The 21,098-nt window shown below is 42.7% G+C and overlaps 5 protein-coding genes across 6 annotated transcripts; 4 read left to right on the forward strand and 1 right to left on the reverse strand.

Annotated features, from left to right (window-relative positions):
• The first annotated feature begins 116 nt into the window (after nt 1-116).
• On the forward strand, nt 117-3,015 carry LOC124311131 (solute carrier family 49 member 4 homolog). The gene is made up of 9 exons (XM_046775452.1): nt 117-660; nt 726-879; nt 944-1,115; nt 1,174-1,488; nt 1,557-1,683; nt 1,742-1,931; nt 1,998-2,060; nt 2,139-2,255; nt 2,335-3,015. The coding sequence occupies exons 1-9, from the start codon at nt 430-432 to the stop codon at nt 2,496-2,498; spliced, it is 1,533 nt and encodes a 510-aa protein (XP_046631408.1). The 5' UTR covers nt 117-429; the 3' UTR covers nt 2,499-3,015.
• Nucleotides 3,016-3,242: 227 nt separating this feature from the next.
• LOC124311385 (adenylate kinase-like) lies at nt 3,243-4,588 on the forward strand. The gene is made up of 6 exons (XM_046775857.1): nt 3,243-3,462; nt 3,538-3,655; nt 3,736-3,854; nt 3,914-4,081; nt 4,148-4,262; nt 4,322-4,588. Exons 1-6 carry the CDS (start codon nt 3,388-3,390, stop codon nt 4,426-4,428), a joined length of 702 nt encoding a protein of 233 aa, XP_046631813.1. The 5' UTR covers nt 3,243-3,387; the 3' UTR covers nt 4,429-4,588.
• A 102-nt stretch (nt 4,589-4,690) lies between these two features.
• On the forward strand, nt 4,691-10,145 carry LOC124311119 (proclotting enzyme-like). 2 transcript variants are annotated; one of them, XM_046775435.1, is made up of 9 exons: nt 4,691-5,819; nt 6,028-6,280; nt 6,812-6,910; nt 7,411-8,043; nt 8,359-8,441; nt 8,521-8,633; nt 8,716-8,990; nt 9,101-9,240; nt 9,356-10,145. In XM_046775435.1, the coding sequence occupies exons 2-9, from the start codon at nt 6,211-6,213 to the stop codon at nt 9,509-9,511; spliced, it is 1,569 nt and encodes a 522-aa protein (XP_046631391.1). In that variant the 5' UTR covers nt 4,691-5,819; nt 6,028-6,210; the 3' UTR covers nt 9,512-10,145. The 2 variants fall into 2 exon arrangements, with proteins under 2 accessions (XP_046631391.1, XP_046631392.1); XM_046775436.1 differs by having other exon boundaries at nt 6,032-6,280.
• Nucleotides 10,146-11,513: 1,368 nt separating this feature from the next.
• LOC124310945 (peroxidase-like) lies at nt 11,514-15,382 on the forward strand. Its single transcript, XM_046775132.1, has 15 exons — nt 11,514-11,624; nt 11,728-12,303; nt 12,371-12,591; nt 12,681-12,857; nt 12,926-13,119; nt 13,210-13,399; nt 13,472-13,546; nt 13,637-13,759; nt 13,848-14,004; nt 14,088-14,244; nt 14,317-14,394; nt 14,457-14,549; nt 14,628-14,820; nt 14,925-15,030; nt 15,221-15,382. The coding sequence occupies exons 1-15, from the start codon at nt 11,617-11,619 to the stop codon at nt 15,288-15,290; spliced, it is 2,418 nt and encodes an 805-aa protein (XP_046631088.1). The 5' UTR covers nt 11,514-11,616; the 3' UTR covers nt 15,291-15,382.
• Nucleotides 15,383-16,641: 1,259 nt separating this feature from the next.
• On the reverse strand, nt 16,642-21,012 carry LOC124311292 (progestin and adipoQ receptor family member 4-like). The gene is made up of 9 exons (XM_046775726.1): nt 20,681-21,012; nt 19,412-20,526; nt 19,175-19,298; nt 18,733-18,892; nt 18,578-18,636; nt 18,111-18,214; nt 17,899-17,931; nt 17,659-17,772; nt 16,642-17,471 (listed from the first exon to the last, which is right to left on the reverse strand). Exons 2-9 carry the CDS (start codon nt 19,529-19,531, stop codon nt 17,223-17,225), a joined length of 963 nt encoding a protein of 320 aa, XP_046631682.1. The 5' UTR covers nt 19,532-20,526; nt 20,681-21,012; the 3' UTR covers nt 16,642-17,222.
• Between the last annotated feature and the right edge of the window lie 86 nt (nt 21,013-21,098).

Genomic DNA, 21,098 nt, shown 5'->3' on the forward strand with positions numbered 1-21,098 from the left:
TTCTCGCACCCTTATAATTATGATTAAAATTTAAAAAAAATAGCAGTTCTTGTTTGCAAAGTTTTAAACAAATTTATGCAATTCTCGATATCAATTACAACACTGTCAATCCGTTTTCAAATTACCCGCGTCATCGATACTAGCAGTCGATTGAAATATCTAGCAGAGTAGCAGACGAATTATATTTATCTGATTGAGTTAAACCTGGAAGTGTTTCAAATATAGAAAACAACAAATCAGTATTTAATCAACTTGTTGATTTCAAAACACATACAAATCCATCAGAATGATTTCTAAATTTGAGATCTAATCGGTTTTATTGCTTTAATTATTTTAGGAAGATTAACAAGATCTAAGTCATTGTTTGTGATAACATTGCAATTTTCTTGGCATTGGACTGTGGGCCATCATCAACTTGATTGCTTCATCATGGTGGAGGGCAAAAATGATTATGCATCAGATTCTGAAGTCCGGATACTTTTAGCCAGTGTTGGCTCTGAAGAGTTTTCAGAATCGGATGATACCAGTCTCTACTCAGGGAAAGATGTAGCAGTTCTGGACAATAGTCTTGTTTCCATCTCATCCAAGAAAGTAGTTTTGAAAGTGTATAAACGAAGATGGTTTATCTTAGGTCTATTCTCCTCATTATCTTTCATGCAGGTTAAAAAATTTGAAAAATTTGGCATAAATTAGGTATTTACACTGAATTATCCATTGTTTTCTAGTGCACGGTTTGGAATACATGGGGACCAATAGCTGAATCTTCACTCACAGCTTTCCCTAGCTGGGATGCTAAAACCATAGCCTTATTTGGAAATTGGGGTACAATAACATTTGTCATCTTTACAGTGCCTCTAATCTGGCTTTGTGATCTATATGGTATTTGTTTTTAAGTCCTTATATAAAACTCTTTCTGGCTGATTAAAAACATTGTTTTATAAAGGATTAAGAGTTGGCATGATGGTCAGTGCTTTACTCATGGCATTTGGTACTTCAATCAGATGCATATCAATGAATGAAACCATTTTTACATGGATGGCTCATTCTGGAGCTAACTTTAATGGAATAGCTGGAATAGTCTTGTGTGCTGTTCCCCCTGCATTATCTTCTCACTGGTAAGTTACCTTATATTATTAATTTTTCTGAGGTAATTAGCTAAATATTCTCATGTAGGTTTCCCCCTAATGAAAGGACCACTGCTACAGGGATTAGCAGCGTTTTCAATCAATTGGGGAACGCAGGAGGCTTCCTTTTAGGTCCTCTTTTGGTTCGGGAGCCAGATCTTTCAAATAACAAAACAATCACAAAAAGCAATGTCAGATTACTGAGGAACGACATTTTAAACTTAATGGATGCCGAGGCCTTGATTTGCGCAATTCTTTTCTTCTGCGTTGTGGTTTACTTTCCATCAAAACCTAGTCTTCCGCCAAGCTTGACCTCAACAGTTCAACGTTTAAACATCAAAGAAGGATTTCTCCAAATTTTAAAGTATGTTGATGTAAAGTTTTACATATCTTAAAATTAGTTATATAAATTGGTGACTTTTTCGTTAACAGAAATCGAGAGGTTCTTTTGCTGACAGCAGCCTTTAGTTTGTCACAAGGAGTCTTGGGAGTGTGGCTTGGTGTAATGAATGTCATGATCGAGATGAATGTTAATCTGGAGGCACTTAATTTAAATCAGGTTTTAAGAAACTCTTTCACCCTTGAAATTTTCGTTATTACCAATCACTTATTCGTAGGTGCAAAGCGGTTGGCTAGGTTTTTGGGCAATTGTCGCCAGTTGCGTCCTCGCGTTGGTGATAGCCCGGATGACAGATTACCTTGCTGGCCACATGAAAAAAACCATTACCGTGTTGTTGATTGTTTCGGCGATTGCGTTTACCGTCCTGGCCATGATGTGCCTGGCAATGATCGAACCCTCGGCATATCGTGAGAAAATAGCGACCAATGTATTATTCTGAACTTACAATTCTAATTTTATGGTTTTTTCTTCAGTACTGTACGCCACTGTCATTGTTGGTTCCTGTGCTAATTATGCAGCCTCACCGTTATTCATAGGTTCTGAAGGATTTATTATTGATATATAATAATTAATTATAATTTTTAACTTATTATTATTGAATTTATTATTCATAGAGTTGGCAGTCGAAATGGCGTTCCCTGTTGATGAGAGTGTTGTGGGTGGGTTTATGTCTTGCACATACAATCTCATAGGAGCACTATTCTTATTTGCTTTCTTCATCCCGGATATAGGTAGTTTGATCAATTAAAACTGAATAATTAAAAATAACAAGTCGACTATTTTGCAACCATTTCCTTGTACTTTGTTTAGGTGTCACGTGGATGAACTATTGTTTAGTGGCTGCACCTGCCGTTTCACTACCTTTTGTGTTCTTGGCGAAAGAAGAATACCGTCGCAGTAGCTTAGACAAAGAATGCGTTGAAGACAAGTCTTTACTGATAAATTCAACGTTAGGTTATAACGACGAGATTTGATCTCACGTATTTAATATGCGCTAATCATTCCACTAAAATAGTCCTCATGGAGTTATTATTTGTACACAATTTTGTCTGTTATTAGAATATTTCGTTCTTGTCTATGCTTCGTGAGGCAATGCTATGTGACTTCGCAAAATCTAGTGCAATTGAATAGGTGAAAATTAGCTGTATTTATATTATTTACTATACGCCATATTTTCCTTGTTGCTTTTTGTATTGTTCCATGTTGATCATTGTTGGTTGTATACATGTCTAGAAAAGAGTGCATATTGATCCTTTGAGACCCCTATCCGTCTGTTGGTCTCGTTCAGTCAGCCAATGTTAATTTCTTTATTTGTTTTCCTCTCATATTCGATTCGAATTTTAAGAAGCAGTGGTGTGGTTTCTTTAACTATACCAGGAGAGAAAACACCTAAAAAAACGAGGCTTTATTTATAAGTAACTTTCTCTTCTATTCCAATATGACGTATTGATCTCAAAGAAATCCAGAAACAAATACAAAAATCTAATTCCGCTCCTGCCTTTACGTATTAATCTTATTTAACCTGCGCGATAGCGTTAGCGATAGCGTTAGCGATAGCGTTTCTTCTCAAATGTTACCATTTCATCCACATAGCGTTCAGCAACAGCAAGTAATATTTTTTCATGTTTTTCATACATAATTTCTAGCTACAGCACTCGCTCTTAAAAAAAAAATTAAAATTAAATAAATTGCGCTACGGTTGCGGTTGCCAAAACTTTTTTGCATCGTCTGCTTCGGGTGCTTCATCTGCGTTCTTTGATGAAGTGATTTTTCTAATAGTTGACACCAGCAGAGTTCTGTTTCTGCTCTAAAGTGATAACTCGTGACTTAAAATAATAAAGATTAGCGAAAGGATCAACAATAATGGCGGATCAAAAAGGTAGCGTTGGAATCAATGCAATTCTTTTGGGACCACCTGGCTCCGGCAAAGGAACTCAGGTAAAACAAAAATATGAATGCCATGAAATACGAGTTTCGTTTCATCTCAAAATGATGTTTAATTATAATGTGTAGGCCCCTCGTCTTAAAGAGAAGTATTGTGTTTGCCATTTGGCCACTGGTGACATGCTGCGTGCTGAAGTAGCTTCAGGTTCAGATTTGGGAAAGACTTTAAAAAAGACTATGGATGAAGGTTTGAAGAAGAAAACCAAAGAAATTTACTGAAAACTGATAATATGTCACTAAAAACAACTTCTTAACTCAATATTTCAGGACTTTTAGTCAGTGATGAACTGGTCGTGAATCTCATTGATGCAAACCTTTCAAAACCTGAGTGCAAAAATGGTTTCCTACTTGATGGCTTTCCTCGCACTGTGGTCCAAGCAGAAAAGGTATTTTTGAATTTTGATGCATGATCTAACAGTTTTATTTAAAATATTTCAACTTGCAGTTGGATGGTCTTCTTTCTGAACGTAAGAAGAAATTGGATTCTGTCATTGAATTTGGGATAGATGATAGTCTATTGGTACGCCGTATTTGTGGACGAATGATTCATTCAGCAAGCGGTCGTAGTTACCACGAAGAATTTCACCCTCCCAAAGAACCAATGATTGATGATGTAATTCAAATAATAGATTTTTTTCTTTAACTCAGTTAAAATATTAAACCGTTTAAATGCATCAAGGTCACCGGAGAACCATTGATTCGCCGTTCGGATGATAATGCTGAAACTTTGACGAAACGCTTGGTGTCATACCACCAACAGACTTCGCCACTGGTCGACTATTACTCCAAAAAGGGTATGGAGATGAAATGTTATCTTTCTAGCATTGTTTATCGTATTCTACATTCTTTCTAGGGATCCATACGAGGGTTGATGCTTCGTTATCTTCTCATGAAGTCTTCAGAAATATTGAGAAAATTTTCTCTGGTGCCAAGTCTAAAGACAAGGTCATGTTCATCTAGGGCTAGGGTATTTATTGACTCTATACCAAATTGATCATGTTGCAGTTTATAAACGACTTTTGGAAATGAAAGTGCACTATAGAAGTAGAGTGTAATGACTATTTCAGTTTTTGGGGGATTTAAAAAAATAAATACCAGGCTCGCCTGTAATTGTTGACAATCAGATTTCAAATATTAAGAAAATCGTCCGGGGTTAATTCAAACGTTCAAAGGTTTCATCCGGTGTTGATTCGTCATCTTTCATTAGAATTCTGCGCAACATTGGGGCAAGAAAAGTGAAAGTGAAAGCACTTTTATTTTCCCAATGTAACCGAGGTTGACGTCTTGATTTCTGAAAGGCAATGTACGGGAGTGGCTTTGGGAAAACCGGTAAGCCCGGGTTGGTAAAGCTGGGAAATCACCAAGGACGCAGGATTTCTCTTGTGAATGATCTTTCTAAAAGTTATTCTAAACAGCAGATGATAATCGACAGCAAATGTTTACCTCGTCGTAACTCATCGTTCTTCTGCTCTGAATATTCTACGGCAACATTCTTTCGCTTTGCATATGGAATCTATGAGATAAATTGAGTTTTTGGGGGAAAAAAAAATTTCCTTTGTCGGAAGGGATCTGTTTCTAAATGCTTGAACGTTGAGAAAAGTTTTCTCTTGATAGAGAAAACAAAGAGAAAGAGAAAAGAGGCTGGTTTTCGCTGGCTTTCTCCATTTTTTCGGTTTTGTAGTAAATGTTACTCGATGGCGCGCACTTTCTCCGTTCCTCTCTACCTGTGTCATGTATACACCTTCTTTAAGCCTCCTCCTCACCCTCCGGTCCCATCATCCCACCTCCTAGTGTACACCTTTTTTCTACAGTTTTCATTCCTTTCTCCATATCCGCTCCCCACCAAGCTCTCCCGCCTGTTAATGTAGGTCAAATGCAGCCGAGAGTCTTCTCCTCCTTTTTCTTTCTTTTCCCCCCTCCCCCGTCCAACTGCCGGCCCCCGCCGTCCGAGAGAAAACATAAGCAGAATCTTTCCCCCCTTACGTAGTGTACGCAAAGGGAGGAGAGGGAGCTCTCCGCGCCGCACGCTGATTAACCAAGTCATCGATAGGTACCCCTCTCCTCTGGCACGAGTCAGTCTGCAGCAGTTGCAGGTACGGGACACACATTGTGACTGCCGGGAAAAGGGTTTACCTTTCAGAGTCTGTGCTGTCGCCCCAAAAAAGTTCTTTATATTCAAAGTGAATTTAATCGCAGTTGTTTTCAAGTCTATTACTTGGGTCGTGTACAAGTGATTCCTGCGTTAAACGAAAGGGGAAAACAAGTCTTTCTGTTCAGTGTTTGAATCACGTGAATAGGTCAACTAGGTCATCGCCCAATTTGTCGCCAGTGACACCCATCAAAACAAACCGGTACGTTCTTCATTTGTTGTCGTCTGCCTCCTGTCAATCGCCATGTTATCTGCTTATTATTCTAACAAATTGCATATGTACAAGTTTAGCGACGTTCACACGTACATGAGGCAGAGAGTGAAACGGTGTCCGCTTTTCGCTTTTTATTGATGAAACGTGTTTTTTCTTTTATTTCGTTTTGCCCTTTTCTGATGTGGACGGAATCCAGTCAGTAGGTCAAGTCGCGCTTTCTCCCCACTCTTTCCACCGTGGGCCGTTTTACCTGTTGGCTGACCTCTGCTGCAGACGTGACTTGGAAGACTCGACCACTTGTTTAACTCTGTTTCAGACATCCTTGGCATCCAGATCTCTTGCTTCTCTTCGATTGGCAAACATTTCCACCACATCGATCATGAAATTACGGAGCTCCATTCTGATTTTACTGGCCGCCGCCACCGCAGTCACTCTAGCGGCTGTGACAGGTAAACATTTACCCCGAATTTGTTCCGTAATCCGCTCTTCTTGGAAAGTGATCAAAACACAAAGTTGATGGCGAGGTAATATTAAGAAAAAAAGAAAGATTGACTGAATCACGAGCTGCAACTAATTCACTGAGAAATAGTGACGAAACAGGCGATGTCGCAACGAGTGAGAGTTCCATCCGGATCCGGATTGTATTAATGTTTTTTTTTTTGTTATTTACTTCGAGATCTATTCTTTGGAAAATGGGAAACTTTCACTGAATGTGAGTTGACCTGAAACGGATCTAGACAGAATAGACCCCGAAGCGAAACAAGAGAAAAACAGAAAAGAAAAAAAGAAGCCTCGTCAAGTCCCTTCTTTCTCGGTGAATTTAGTTTTGGGGTTTTCCCTCAACAACGGAGTCTTGAGGTTGTTTGAATGATGTTCAAGCAAATGCACACTTTCCCCATTCGGAGAACGAGAGAGAGTAGATCAAAGTGCTAAACTTAAAAATAACTCCTACTACATTTGTTCTAATGTTCTTTGACTAGAAACCGACGGACGACTTCAACGTGTGACCCAGTTGATTGAGAGAGTCAAGAGGCAAAGCGTTGAGGAAGACGCAGCCGCTGCTGAATCGACGACGACAAGTGAGTAAACATTTTACGGCCACGTCTAATTCGGACCCCCTTTTTGAGAAAACGCAATTTTGAGTTTTACTACACCTGTAGAAAGATTTTTTTTAGACTGTAGACTAGCGACCGACTTATTTTTTTTCTTTTTTGCGCACCGCACAACGAAAGTTGATTACTGATTCACTTCACGCACGCTTTTCTCCACCTGTTTCTCTTTCCATTAAACATTTGTAACGAATCGCCAGTCAGGACCAACACAAACGACCGCATGGACACCAATCTGTCGAGACTTGTTCTAACTGAAAAAAAAAAGACTAACGGCACTGACTCGCGTTCAATGGCTCGCACACGCTTTGATTTTGGGCTGGTTTTTGCATAATATAGGCAACTTTGGCTTCACGACTCGACTTTCCGTTATTAGTTCCGTTATTATTTAAATCTTAAAAATGTTGGAAGAGAGAGTGACGTTGTATTTGAGAGACATCATCAGCATCCAAATCCGTCCAATTATTCAGTCGCCAGCACCGACGAGGATCCGCAACATCGCGATGGACGAGGACTCGGAAGCACCCTTTTTCAAATTGGCAAACTGACGTTGAGTCACCTGTTGCCTTTGGCCACTGGGGGAAATCAAGGCGGCGCTTCATCCACCAACACTGGGGCGACGGCGGAGAAGATCAGCTCGGGAAACAGCGTCGAAATTGCTCTGCCCAGCAGTACGGACTCGCCCAAAATCACCACTTCGTCTTCTTCGACCAGACCTTGCACGACACCGGACGGAGGACGAGGACAGTGTCGTGATTTAGGTAGCTGTCCAGCCTTGTTGCTTCAGCTGGACAGTTTGCGCAAGTCGATTTGTTTCCAGAGCCTTTTCGTTCCTGGCGTTTGCTGTCCAGAATCCAAACCCGGCAACAACGCCCTGGTCGCCATCATCAACCAGCTGGCCGGAGGAAGTAACAACAACAACAATAACAACAACAACAACAATCGGGTTACCACCACGACGACAACCAAACGACCAACAACGATCGATTACGATTCGCTCACTTCTCCGGTGACTTTTGCTCCGACAACAACTCGTCCGTTTCAAACTTTCCTCAATCCCATCGTCAGCTCAGGCTCGCAATCTCAGGGCGTACAACCTAAAGGTACTGGTATCTACCTTCTGCATCCCCCGGGGGTTATTATGTTCTTACAAATTTTGACTAACAAATCATGGCGGCATATTTTTAAAAATTGTTTCATTAACTTTATCAACCGTCTTAACAATGGGTGGGAATTTTTTGTATCTTTTAACAGCAACATGTAACAGTTAATGTAATTGGTAGGTATGTGACTATGTGCACCAATTTAATGATTACTAGTCGATAACCATTGACCCATTGTAGAAAAGTAGCCAATCTCAATAGCAGAATGAAAGTTGCCGATTGGATTTTAATTTGATTTGATTTAAATTTTTACAGGCCGATGTGGTCAAGTCCAAGTTTCTTCCTTTCGAGTGGTTGGTGGTGAATTGTCTCAGCCAGGCGCTTGGCCTTGGATGACGGTAATAATACAGTGATTGATTGAATCTCTTATTACACATTTGACAACAATCTCTTTCGTCCCCCAAAAATCACGCGCAGGCCATTTATCTCAATGGGCCGAAAGGCACTGAATTCTGGTGCGGTGGCACCCTCATTAATGAGCGATTTATCATGACTGCCGCCCACTGTACCCTTGACGGTCGCCAAAAAAGGTATTACACGCGTTCTATCAATATTGAAATATGCGACACACTTTAATAACACCTCTGACGAAATTGCCGATCGTGAATCAAGATTCCGGGCGTCGCAGTACACGGCCCGTTTCGGCGAATACAACCTTCGGACAACCGATCCTGGCGAGAGCGAGATTTTCCAAATCAGCGAAATTCGAATTCATCCGCAGTTCACCGGCACGGGTTTCTACAACGATTTGGCTCTCTTCAAACTGGAGCGACCCGTCAGTTTCAGCGATTACATCCAGCCCATTTGCCTGCCGTCCAACGTGCAGCGGACAGAAAGTTTCGTGGGTCAGGTACCCACGATCGTCGGATGGGGAACAACTTACTACGGTGAAAATATTTTTTTTTTTTTTTTTTTTTATTGCGGCCGTGTCGTTGCATGGCGTGAATTGCACCTTCTTTTTGCATTGATAATAATGGGGGTATCTTCTTTCAATCAGGCGGGAGAGAAAGCACCGTGCTGCGGGAAGTGCAATTGCCCGTGTGGCGCAACGATGACTGCGACCGGGCTTACTTGCAGCCCATCACTGACGTCTTCATCTGTGCTGGATACGCGGACGGTGGTAAAGACGCATGTCAGGTAACTTTCTTCTTTTTTCCCCCGTTTCCCTTTTCGTTTCTTCTTTTTTTCTCTGGAAGAAACTCTAACCTGAATTTTTATTTTATTTTTTCGTGATTGCGGTGTTCGTTTTCAGGGTGATTCTGGTGGCCCTTTGATGTTACAAAACGAAGGGACGTGGACCCAAGTTGGCATCGTCTCGTTTGGTAACAAATGCGCCGAGCCTGGTTTCCCGGGCGTCTACACTCGCATCACCCACTTTCTGGACTGGATCAACGCCAACGCTGTTTGAAAAATATTATCTCACTCACGACCGTTTCCGACGAACTAAAAAAGAAAACAAAAATAAGAAATCTTTCTCTTCTCATTCTCCCCTCCCATTGTTAAATTGATAATTTTAATTTCTTTCTTATATTATTAAATGACCAGACACAAAACGAACAAAAACAAAAATTCCTCTTGTCAAGCCATGTGCGTGAAACAAAGTTTGGCGACGAGATGGATGGTGTCCAAAAACAAAACAAATTCTGCTGCGCAGACGAAAAAAATTTCCCTCCCAAATTTTTTAATATGAAAAATATCTATTTGTGCCTTTTTGCGAGAAATGATCGAAATAGGTTTAAGAACAAAACAAAAAAAAAAGAGACAAAAATTTTAACTGACTTTATATGGCTGACCACTGTGTGTGCACGTCCCCGTATTTTTTTTTGTGTTCTCCCCCTTCCGTCTCACGCCCTTAATTCCTTACGACTCCCGCACGGACGAAGAATTACGACGCCCTACATGTAGTTTTTATACAGGACAACCAAAACAAAAACAAAACAAAACAAAAGAGAAAAGAGATGTGTGTTTTAAAGTGAAAACAAGCCGGAATACATTCACTTATTTATTCCTATAAATAAATATTAAAAAAAAGACGAAAATTGTCCTTAGTAAGTCGTCAAAATTTATTGCCTGGCGGGGTCCTTTCCTCAAGGTTTTGTGATGAAAAATTCTCTAGTTATTCAATTTTCCCGTCATTCGCACGGAAAATAAACATTGGCGTCGGATGATCACGTCAAAGCGATTCTAGGTTACCAGGTGTGGGTCAACTAGTCACGCAAACCGCAGGTGATGCTACAGGGGCTGTAATATTAGTTGAAAAAAAAAAATTCGACGGGTGCTATTTAGATTGTCATTTGACTTTTGACTCATTTCCATTTTTAAAACCATCGCAATAATAATAATAACAGAAAGAAAATAACAATAACAAGTTGCTCCAAAAGAAGAGAAGAGAGAGAAAAGAAATAAGAAGAGAAATTCGGTACTTATTCTTCTTCTTCTCTCGAAAACAAAGAAGAAACTGCCATCAGAGCCAACTTTCCCAACGTGAAAAAGAAGAACGTACCGAAAAAAATAAAAATAAAATCTGCCAGGTCAAATGGAAAAAATAAACATAAGCGGGCGAGGCGGGGCGCGTACGTTTCTATTTGCATTTTGTTAACATCTTTTGTGTTGTTTTCCTCCTTACAGAATAAAGATTGCGAACGCACATTGTTCAAGATTTACGTTGCCAACTTTCTCATCTGCGCCTCGTCCGGGCTCACAATTTATTTTATCTTCCACACGAGCACAGCATTTGCGTTGTGCATATTTTTCATTTGGTTTTTTAAGAAAAACGCCCAGGACCTTCGAAAATGGGTGAGGGAAAAAGATGATGATGACCTCAACATCATAAAGATAAAAAAGAATCCTTGCATCACCCCCCCCCCCCCCCAAATAAAACAAATTCTACCAACGAAATAAATCTATCGGGAAGGGTTCTCTCTCTCCTGTCGATGGCGCAATCAAACAATCGTGAACATCAGATCCGTGATGTTGTTTTCTACCTTTATTTCGCCCTTGACTCGAGCGCAACTCCCGAAGCGATCGAACCATTAGCGTGCACTGCTGCTGCTGCTCGTTCCAGAATACCAGAAAAGAAAGAAAAAAGAATCGAAAAAATTAATGTCCGTCGGGCAGCAACTCCACCTATTGTGTGAAGGTGACGTTGGTGAAACTTGCGACGATCTTCTCGGCCATTGAAAGTCTTTGACTTTGAAACCGAACGAAAAATAAACGTAAAAAAAACGGCCCAGAATTATAACATTCCGGCTGCCGGCAACGGCACGACAGACATAACATAATTGATCCCGAAAAAAAATAAGCATCGGAGTGATGTCATGCGAGAGAGAGATACACAGTGTGTTTCCTTTCACTGCCGTCGTCGCGTAACTTACTGAGACTGTGAAGGCGATCTCCTGGGCACACAGACACAACTTTGACTTTCAAGGCTGCTGCCGGGCAGACATTAATAAAGTGGGAAATGGTTGCTGTGCTTGTTCAACTCCTCCGCCCAGTGTCATTTTGAGCTTCAACATGGACAGGTGAATATTTTTTCGACTCTCATCCCCCCCACAGCCAATAATAAACTCTCGAAATGAATTTCAAAAAATTTGTGTTCTTACCTTTTGATTTTGATGTGCGCAGGTTGGTGATAATTTGGGCTGTCCTAATTTTGATGGCCGTCGACGTCTCCGTCGGTCAGATCGTTTTCCCAGGTGACACGACCTTCTTGATCAGCCGGCCAGTTGCGCAGAAACAGAACGAAGGAGCGACCTGCACCAATCACATGAATCAGAAAGGACGTTGCAAGCGATTGTTTGAATGTTTCTTCATGTACACACAACTGGCAGATTTAATTAAACAAACGCCCTGTCGGTTGGCCAATCAGCCGTCCGTTTTCGGCGTCTGTTGTCCAAATTCGGAAAGCGACAACCAGAAAACGAGCGGCGTCTCCACGGCCGGAACGCTCTTCTTCCGCCCGCCAGATGTGCCCATTCCCGACTTGAAACCCCAAGACATTCAAAATGCCGTCCAGGCCGCTTTGGTTGTCGTCGATCAGCGAGTGGAACTCGAGAAAAATCTCTTCGACAACCGAATCGTCGTCCAGCCCGACACTCCCGTCAATTTCCATTTGAATTTATTCCCGACCAGTCAGCAGACGTTGCAAGTCGGCAGCAACGCCATCAAAGGCCTCGAATCCTCCATTCAGCTAGTCAATCAGTAAGTGATTCAATCTAATCTAGATCTAAATCAATTCTATTTTAAAACTTTGTCAAAAATCAAACAGAAACATGTTGACGGTGGATCAGGGCCGTTTCGCCCTGCCATTCTTCCAATTAACCAGTTCGTCGACTGATTTAGCAGACACTTGCCGGCCAAAAGTCCAATGTCCGTCTCAGCTGTCACATTTCCGCACGATAGACGGCTCTTGCAATAACGAGCAGCGGCCTGAATGGGGCCAAATTAACGTCGCTCTTCAGCGCATTATCCCGCCCAAATACGGAGACGGTAAAATACAGCACCGTAGATGGACACATCATCATTTCTGGGCGACTAAATAAATTAACTTTCTATCCCCCTCCGCATATGTGTGACAGGTGTTAACACTCCGAGATTGGCCGAGGGAGACGTCGAATTGCCCAGCGCTAGATTAGTGTCACAGTCTCTCACAGAGTCCAGCCATCGCTCCAGTCAAAGTGAAATATGGACACTGATGCTCATGCAATGGGGACAGTTCCTCGATCACGACATCACTCACAGTCCCATCGTTCGCGGTAAAATCGATTTACAATTTTAACAATCATTTAACGACACCATTTGGACGGCTGAAATTATTGTGCAGGGCAAAATTCATCGGGTGTCACCTGCTGTCGAAGTGGCCAGTTTCTCGATGTTTCCGAACGCCACCCCGATTGCTTTCCCATCGCCATCCCGCCCAACGACCCGTTTTATGCCCAGTTTAATCAACGATGCATGGAGTTTGTTCGCTCCTTGCCAGCCCCACGGCCGGGATGCACTTTCGGGCCTAGGGAACAGGTAAATTGCATAATCAACAACAACCCTTTTTGTTTTCTTTCTCTCTGTCGTCGATCGATGAATTGATAACAACTTGTTCTACGACGACAGTTGAATCAAGTCACGGCATTTATCGACGGGTCAACCGTCTACGGCTCGAGTCAAGATCTTTCCAACCAGTTAAGGGAATTTAACGGCGGCCGTCTGACTGTCCAGCGCTCCATACAGGGTCACACGCTTCTCCCCGTCAAGGCTGAAGAGTGTTCAGACTTTCTTCGCCAGCGCTTCTGCTTCAGAGCAGGTTTTTCATTTAAATTTTAACCCCGTCATTTCGAAACCTTCAAATGACGTCTCGACTCTTTTTCTCGTCCAGGTGACGGCCGCGTCAACGAACAACCCCAACTGGCCGTCATTCACACAGTGTGGGTTCGTGAACACAACAGAATCAGTAAAATAAAGTTATTTTTAAAAAAAGACTGCTGCGCACGCTATAGAGTAGTAGTATTATATAATAATTCTCTTGTCTATAAAACATTAGCCGACGCATTGCAGCAACTCAATCCGTTCTGGAACGACGAGCGCGTCTTTCAAGAAAGCCGAAGGATCGTCGGCGCTGAAATCCAGCAGATCACTTACAACGAATTCCTTCCCATTTTCCTCGGTATATAAAACAAGACCCAAAATAAAGAAAAAGTTTGATTGATGAGAGCCGCAGCCATTAATCATAACGCACGTTATATCGATCGCAGGGGACGCGTACATGTCCAGATTCCAATTGAAGCCTCTGCCGCCCGGCAGTGGCATGGCCACTAACCTTTACGATCAAAACATCAACCCGACTGTGACAAACGAATTCGCAACTGCAGCCTTCCGTGTCGGGCACAGTCTGGTGCAGGGGATTATTGAGTACGTCTATACATCGAAATGGGATTCGGGGTTGCTGGATGAATTTAAATAACTGAATATATATTTGACCGCGCTTTGAATAGGGGATTCACGGCATTTGGTAGTCAAACACAAAGCCTTTTGCTTCACCAGCATCAATCGAAACCGTTTGAGCTGTACGAAGACACCGGCGTGGACACCCTTGTGCGCGGATTACTAATGCAACCGGCTCAAAAGATGGACAGAGCCTTCACTGACGAGGTCCGATTTCATCTAACCCAAATTGAATTAACGAATGTTAGAATTTTAAATCTATTCTTCATTTCTATTTAGCTCAAAAATCGACTCTTCCAAGGCAAGCAGAGTTTCGGCATGGATTTGATTGCCTTGAATCTCCAACGCGGCAGAGACGTAAAGTTTAAATTCATTTAAATACTCAAACTGTTTTAATCGATAACTGAATTTACTTGCAGCACGGTCTACCACCCTATAACGATTATCGGGAACTTTGCGGTCGTCCGCGGGCTAATCAATGGCAGGACCTTTTGGACGTTATCGACCAACGGGTATGTGTTTACTGTGTAGCCCTTTACAATTTTTTGGAGGGGGGCGTGAACCCAATCTTTTTTGTTTGGGTCCATCAGGTGGTGCAAGAAATCAGTCGGATCTACAACAGCATCGATGACGTCGATCTGTTCATCGGAGGCGTGTCTGAACGCATCGTCGACGGGGCCTTGTTGGGTCCGACTTTCCTCTGTTTGATTGGCGACCAGTTTGCGCGATTACGACGCGGTGACCGGCTCTTTTACGAGGAAGCCACGGCTAAATTCACTCAGCGTAAGTTACACAACACAATTGATCAGCAGTTCATTTTCTCTCCCCATCCGGTTTAATCGCATTGCGTCATTGGCTTTTATTCCGCTTATCCTTTATATAAATAGAGCAACTGGCCAGTTTACGCTCAGTCACACTGGCTCGGATCCTCTGCGATAACGGCGACGACATAAAAGGCATCCAATCAAGCGCCTTCTTGCGCTCTGATGTCCAGTAAGTCAACTTGTTGTTATTATATACACTCCCTACTATCTCCCACCACCACCACCACTCTTTGTTAGCCAATCATCTGGCGTGTGATTGCGCTCTATTGTGTCTACGCACACATGCTCGTGGGTGTCACCTCGCATTTGATTCGACTGACGTGTGGTTCTTTTTTGTTGTTGTTGTTGTCTAAAAATAGGAACAGACGACGGCCGTGCCAAGGATCTACGGATATTGCGCAATTGGATTTGAGCCTCTGGCGTGAATGAAAAACCGCCTCATTATTTACAGATTCTTTGGTGCCTCAAATCAAAATGTTTTACTTTTTGATTATCCCCCCGCAATATACACACACACACACGTACACTTTATTTCGAAATCTAAAACCTCGATGGATTTATTGCGGTTTGTGTTAAATCAACCCGGATCGTGTGGCCTATATAACGATACACTAGCTCAGATTTCAGGGTCTTAGACTCGAGGAGTATGTTATTCCACCCAGTCATTATCGACGTATAGAGGTAATGATGCAATCATTAGGTCCATGTATGCTAAGGCGGGCCTGATTAACCGCCGTGTTCACAGCATCGAATTACGCCCCCGATTCACCATAATGGGAGACTCGATCAAAAGATACGCAACCTCAAATCAAAAACCATTTGATTTTTTTTACAGACGCACCCAAAATTTCTTACAAGAATAACGAGGATATTGTTCACTCACGAATAAAAGGGGGTGGGGAAACCTATACCACTCCTTTCGAAAAAAAAAAAAAAAAAAAAATGCGCCGGAAGCCGGAACTGTCTGATTCTACTTTGAGATGGAAAGGAACGGAGCCAACAGCGTCAACAGTAAAAAATAAAAACAGAAAACAACTTACCGAAAATGTCCGTGAAACTCCAACGTTGATTGGAAGCCGCACTATCATTTTACACGATTTTACACAATTCTTGCGTCACGGTTCAGCACGAATATCATTTGAAAAAAAAAATATTCACATTTTGCACGCTTGAAAGAAATGCACCTGCACACACGTCGTGACCACGAGACAAACTAACTGCCATTCATCATGGTGGAGGCTGCAACAATTAAAAGAGAGGAAGGGTCAGGTAGAATCGAGAAAAAGGAAAAATGAGAAGGAAGAGGTAGGAAAAAAGAAAAAGAAAACTTTATTTGCTACATTCCTTTTACTGCAGTATATCAATCCCCCCCTCCATACACCCCATTACGTAAAGTATTGTACTAAAGTCACTTTTTTTTTTAAATTATTTTTTAACGCACCGATGGATCGTAATGCGGCATCGTTAAGGTGTAGACGTTACAGAATTGTTAAGTCGATCCGCCAGTGTGACGTCCATTTTTCTTTTAGACTTGAAATGTGTATATTATTATGTTACACACCTAATGGTCACTTGAAATAGTTTGATTTATTCACGCTAGGGCTTGTGAGTATAAATCCTTGGAACCCTATTCCGGAATAAAGAAATCCATAAAAGAAAAATAGCGACAGACGGCTATAATAAACTTTGTTTTTTTTTTTTCCCGAGGAAGAAAGCGGATATCCGCCACGGGGAAATTGGTTCAGACGGAAGACACGAAGGCCCCTTTGCTACTGGTGTATAAGACTCGACCCGATTATTATTTTTGCAAGATGGGGCACGAGCGGATGCATTTGTGCTCATTTCTTTTGACTCGTTTTTATTATTTTCCAACTCTGATCGGCTCTCGGCAATAATAGTGAAGTTATATATGTAATCAATTATCCATTACAATCAGCGATGGGCGATGAATAAATGACGAAGCAGTGAAATAGTATAACACATTTTGTCTGTGAGAGATGAAACGTATTGGATTCTAAATGCGGAGTGCACACAACGGTGCCTTTTAGACGGGGAAAAAAAGGGAACTCAAAACATGACACAACAGAACCGAGGAGACAAAGTATTTCATCTAAAAATAATGCGCAAGGGGAAACAGGGACGAGTGGGAGGTGGGGGAGATCATTTTCATCAATTATCGAGACACGCATCACGTCAGGCCGCCGAGGTGGAAGTGAAAAGAAATGACGAAAACGCTAAAATATTGCTGGATAAGGAAAATGAAACTAATGTGGAGGAGAAGAAGAAGAGATGACGACTGAAGAACTTGACTGCATCAATCGGAATTTTCAACTCTTCTTTTGTCCTCTGCCACCCAGAAAATTACAATTCAGCCGGATCGGGAGTCGAGTTGACGACCAGGAGCGGTTCGATGCCGCCCCTGGGATAGCACTGTGGATCGCTGAGCCAAATGAGATCCAATTTCGAGGCGTAGTGCATCTGAACAACGGCCACCAGAACAAGCACGTGCATTATGTGATGCGAATTGAAGAAAAAGTCGAATCGCCCAGGAAACCATCGCTCAGGGATCCGCATCGCCCCGATGAAACCGCCCAAAATCGATATGGCGTCCTTTAAGGGAAAAAAAGAAAAAAAAGAAAAACGTTTGAAAATAATGTCTGCAGCAGTGAATCCTTACACACACATTCTAAATAAGCCCATCATCCCATTAGCGTTGCAACACAATAAACTAAAGATGACTCGATTATGTAGGCCCCCCCCCTCCCTGAATGTAGTATGTCTACTAGTGTGTACGCACCTGAAGCCAAACATGAGAAATGGAATCCGGGTGGCCGGAGGCGAGGTGCATGGTCCGCAAAATCCCCAAGGTTAGACGGATGAGAACCGGCAGGAAGAAGCAAAGTCTCCGATCCTTGACCGTAATGAAAATGGACGTCAGCAATGTGTCGGAATATACAAGTCCCAGTAGGGTACACATTTGCAGGCAATATACATTTAAATGCTTTCACTTTGAATCAGTTAAAGTTGGTAAATTTACCCAGGGATTTCCGCTACTCCCGGCAATAACAGCCTATCCGAGAAACACGATCGCCATCGAACACACACACACATAAAAAGGAAAAAAATACAAAAAAGAAGATCGCCAATGTTATTACGCAAGGCCTTTATATCGATCGGGCGGTTTCCTTCTGCGCTAAAAAGAAACGCGTCCTTATATAAACAACACAAATATTTTTTCTTCTTCTTTACTTTATACAATCCCCAAAGACAGGAGAGAGAGTAGATCAAGACTATCACGATTCCGATGCACGCCGGGAAGCAGTACGTCGCTGCAATAACACCCGTTAGAGCTCCTACATTTTACAAAAGGAAAAGAAAACCAAGAAGAAGGGCATTAATATGAGAGAAAATAAACAGGCGGGGAATGTACACACACACACACACGCCGGAAAGAATATCGCAAACAAAGATGGCGCAATAGAATCAAATGTAGGACCCCAAAAGCAGAAAAAAAAATCTAAGTGCTCCACCCCTATTTTTACGAATGGATTCTATTCTTAGGCCACCACTCCGGCCCGGCCTTTGATTAGACGGAAGGAAGAGCAGGACAATATAAAAAAACAAAAAAAAAAAACAGGCGAGTTTCAATCCCCACGCGTCAAATCAAAATCTAATTGAATTCGATAGAAGAAAGAATGCGGATGTATGTGCATTACCGAAACTTTGCGTGACCCAAATGCCCAGCATGTCCAGCTGCAATAGTCGTCGGTAAACGCTATCGATTTATCCGCGTTGCAAAATCAGGAAAATAAAAAGGGAAAGAAATGTCGATTAAAAGTCAATTGATTGAATCAGAAATTGCGCAACATACCTGTATCCATGGTGATGGTTCATAAAGGTATGGTAAATAGCCGAGCCGACCCACGGACTGAGCACTGCGACGAGGTGGATGTACGGCAAAATGGGGACTTTAATTTCATCATAGGGCATCAATGTCGGCGACCAAAGAATTATGTACAAGACGGGAAGGCCTGTGCGTGCACAAAAGAGAAATCACAAATCACCCATGTGTAAATAGAATCGGTCTCATATCGCTGGGAAGGGGAAAAGCCAAAAGGCAAAAGAGTCGCAGCCGGATTTGATGCAGTGGACGTGCCCTCATTACGGCGATGACTTTGGGAGCCTTGCCATCTGGCCCTGGACTCCGGCCCAGGGGGGGTTTTAGGGAACGTGTACAGCAAAACAAAAATGAGCGGCCTGCCATTTGCACATGATGATCTTTTTGTGCTCAAAGACAGCGGATAATAACGTACCATGAGTCAGAATGTTGATCGTCTCGTTGTGAAAATATGCCAAACTCTTGATGCAGCCGGCCAGTGAAGCTAGTGGACGGTAGCCCTCGTGGATGTAAGGATTGAACTTCAAATGGTCAGGCACCTATCCCCCCAAAGAAAACAGGACAAGCGAAACAAAATGTACAAATGTTTACCAAAACAATCGAAGCAATTTGATAAAGTTGTTATAGTAAGGTAGGGGGTAGTGGTACGAACTTGGGTCCATTTGAGTAAACGCCGACCGGCTGGCCTTTTCCCATGGCCGTTACTGATGTCATCGATTCCATTGCGATCTGTCGTCTCCCGATGATGAGCGCATCCGTTCAACGAATCCATCGCCGACGTTTCCAGACGAGTCCTGTCACTGAATCTGTCCGTTTTATCGCCTCAAAAACACACAATCACGGCCAGCACACAATCACAATCACATCCAACGAGAGGAAAGAAAGAAAGAAAGAAATAAGAGAGAGAGAGACGTTTGAAAAAGGGGATCCTGATCGGAATCGCGTCACTCCTCTGTTGTGTCCCGTCCACAGAGCAGCGCACAGCAACACAAGCCGGTCGCTCTGCCGGCACTGCACAATTCCGCTTCCGCGCTGTATCCAGCCGACAGCCAACAGTCGGGGTAGGAGAGAGAGAAACAGCAGCAGACAGCTGAAAGGCGCGGTAGCAGCCGAGTCGATAGACGGCCCGATGGTAGAGACGCCTGTCTGCCGGACCGGGAGAATACCGACGAAAAATGTCTATCGACACGGAAAACGGCCAAAAAGAAAAATAAGAGAGAGAGAGAGAGAGTTAGTGCGGTGGCGCTGCGCTTTCTGGCTCACGCTCACGCGGACGCCAACGGAAGGGTAGGAGTGTACTAGTCGATGGGTTCGGCATCCACCGACGATCCCAGCTTGAACTTTGTTGGCAACAACCAAAGAAAGAATCGAGAAAAGAAAAGAAAAAGGAATTTCGAAGGGGGAAAGAAGAAGACGTCGATAGTCAAACTCATAAAAAAGAGTAGCAGACGCCTTTCGACGCTGGATCAATAAACCACGGGGGGGGGGGGTAAGGAAGGAAGGAGGGCGGTATAGGATCCACATGCAGACCATCAACTCCTCCCACTCTCCGGTCGTGATTATAAAACTCCCGACGACGACGACGACTCGTACGCGCACACTCTGTCTTAATCGGCTTATTCACAGTCACGACGACCAACAACAACAACAACGTCAGCTGACGTTTGTAGACAAAAGAAATGGAAGAGCTGCTGCTGCCGGCCCGCGTGATGCCGGCCCTCTTTGGGTCGACCTTATTCCAGCATCGGCTTTCGTTTTCGCGTGCTGCTGTCGTTCGCCGGAGTTGCGTCATAAAGAAAAGGGAGAAATAACAATTGACTGTGTCTGCCAAAGTCAGACGGGAGAAAAAGACAATTCAGTTGCACGTGAAAATACATTTCCTCTTTGACAAGTATATATGCTATTTTTTTTTATTATTTACCCGAGCTGTTTCCGAATTGCCGGAAGGGGGTTGTCTGTGCTAAACTTCTTCCGGGAACGGATGGCAAAAAAAAAAAAAAAAAAAAAGAAACCTGGCAAGTCAATTATTGAAGAGAAGACTCTGAGTTAGAAACGTAGAGAAGCTAGGAGTAATCGAGTTCCGATGGCTGCTGCCAAGTAAAGGCGCTTGTGATCAGGATCTGTCACCAGCCATCATTCAATTGGCACCGGATGAAAGAGAAAATAATGAATACGCCAAGGCGTAAAAGGGCGGAAGAAAACGGCACTCGGGGTCGACGGAGGGAGACAATTCGAAACGGAATAGGGGGGGGGGGGGGTCTCATTATTAATCAATCATAGGATCATTACAGAAACGTAAGAAGGTGGAATGCAAAAGCATTCAGTAATTATCTACATAC

Source organism: Daphnia pulicaria, chromosome 8 (genome assembly GCF_021234035.1).
Source record: "Daphnia pulicaria isolate SC F1-1A chromosome 8, SC_F0-13Bv2, whole genome shotgun sequence".
NCBI lineage: Eukaryota > Metazoa > Arthropoda > Branchiopoda > Diplostraca > Daphniidae > Daphnia > Daphnia pulicaria.

What these genes read in the sequence shown, in the direction of transcription:
- LOC124311131 (XM_046775452.1), top strand. Translation starts at nt 430, where the DNA reads ATGGTGGAGGGCAAAAATGATTATGCATCAGATTCTGAAGTCCGGATA. An exon ending in CCTCATTATCTTTCATGCAG is followed by an intron (nt 661 to 725) that starts GTTAAAAAATTT and finishes ATTGTTTTCTAG; the next exon opens with TGCACGGTTTGGAATACATG. An exon ending in CTGGCTTTGTGATCTATATG is followed by an intron (nt 880 to 943) that starts GTATTTGTTTTT and finishes TGTTTTATAAAG; the next exon opens with GATTAAGAGTTGGCATGATG.
- LOC124311385 (XM_046775857.1), top strand. Translation starts at nt 3,388, where the DNA reads ATGGCGGATCAAAAAGGTAGCGTTGGAATCAATGCAATTCTTTTGGGA. An exon ending in AAAAAAGACTATGGATGAAG is followed by an intron (nt 3,656 to 3,735) that starts GTTTGAAGAAGA and finishes TCAATATTTCAG; the next exon opens with GACTTTTAGTCAGTGATGAA. An exon ending in CTGTGGTCCAAGCAGAAAAG is followed by an intron (nt 3,855 to 3,913) that starts GTATTTTTGAAT and finishes TTCAACTTGCAG; the next exon opens with TTGGATGGTCTTCTTTCTGA.
- LOC124311119 (XM_046775435.1), top strand. Translation starts at nt 6,211, where the DNA reads ATGAAATTACGGAGCTCCATTCTGATTTTACTGGCCGCCGCCACCGCA. An exon ending in GCGCTTGGCCTTGGATGACG is followed by an intron (nt 8,442 to 8,520) that starts GTAATAATACAG and finishes AATCACGCGCAG; the next exon opens with GCCATTTATCTCAATGGGCC. An exon ending in GTGGTAAAGACGCATGTCAG is followed by an intron (nt 9,241 to 9,355) that starts GTAACTTTCTTC and finishes GTTCGTTTTCAG; the next exon opens with GGTGATTCTGGTGGCCCTTT.
- LOC124310945 (XM_046775132.1), top strand. An exon ending in CTGGTGCAGGGGATTATTGA is followed by an intron (nt 14,005 to 14,087) that starts GTACGTCTATAC and finishes CGCTTTGAATAG; the next exon opens with GGGATTCACGGCATTTGGTA. An exon ending in TTCTTGCGCTCTGATGTCCA is followed by an intron (nt 15,031 to 15,220) that starts GTAAGTCAACTT and finishes GTCTAAAAATAG; the next exon opens with GAACAGACGACGGCCGTGCC.
- LOC124311292 (XM_046775726.1), bottom strand. Translation starts at nt 19,531, where the DNA reads ATGGATTCGTTGAACGGATGCGCTCATCATCGGGAGACGACAGATCGC. An exon ending in AACCATCACCATGGATACAG is followed by an intron (nt 18,637 to 18,732) that starts GTATGTTGCGCA and finishes ATAAATCGATAG; the next exon opens with CGTTTACCGACGACTATTGC. An exon ending in GTCTTTGGGGATTGTATAAA is followed by an intron (nt 17,932 to 18,110) that starts GTAAAGAAGAAG and finishes TTTCTCGGATAG; the next exon opens with GCTGTTATTGCCGGGAGTAG.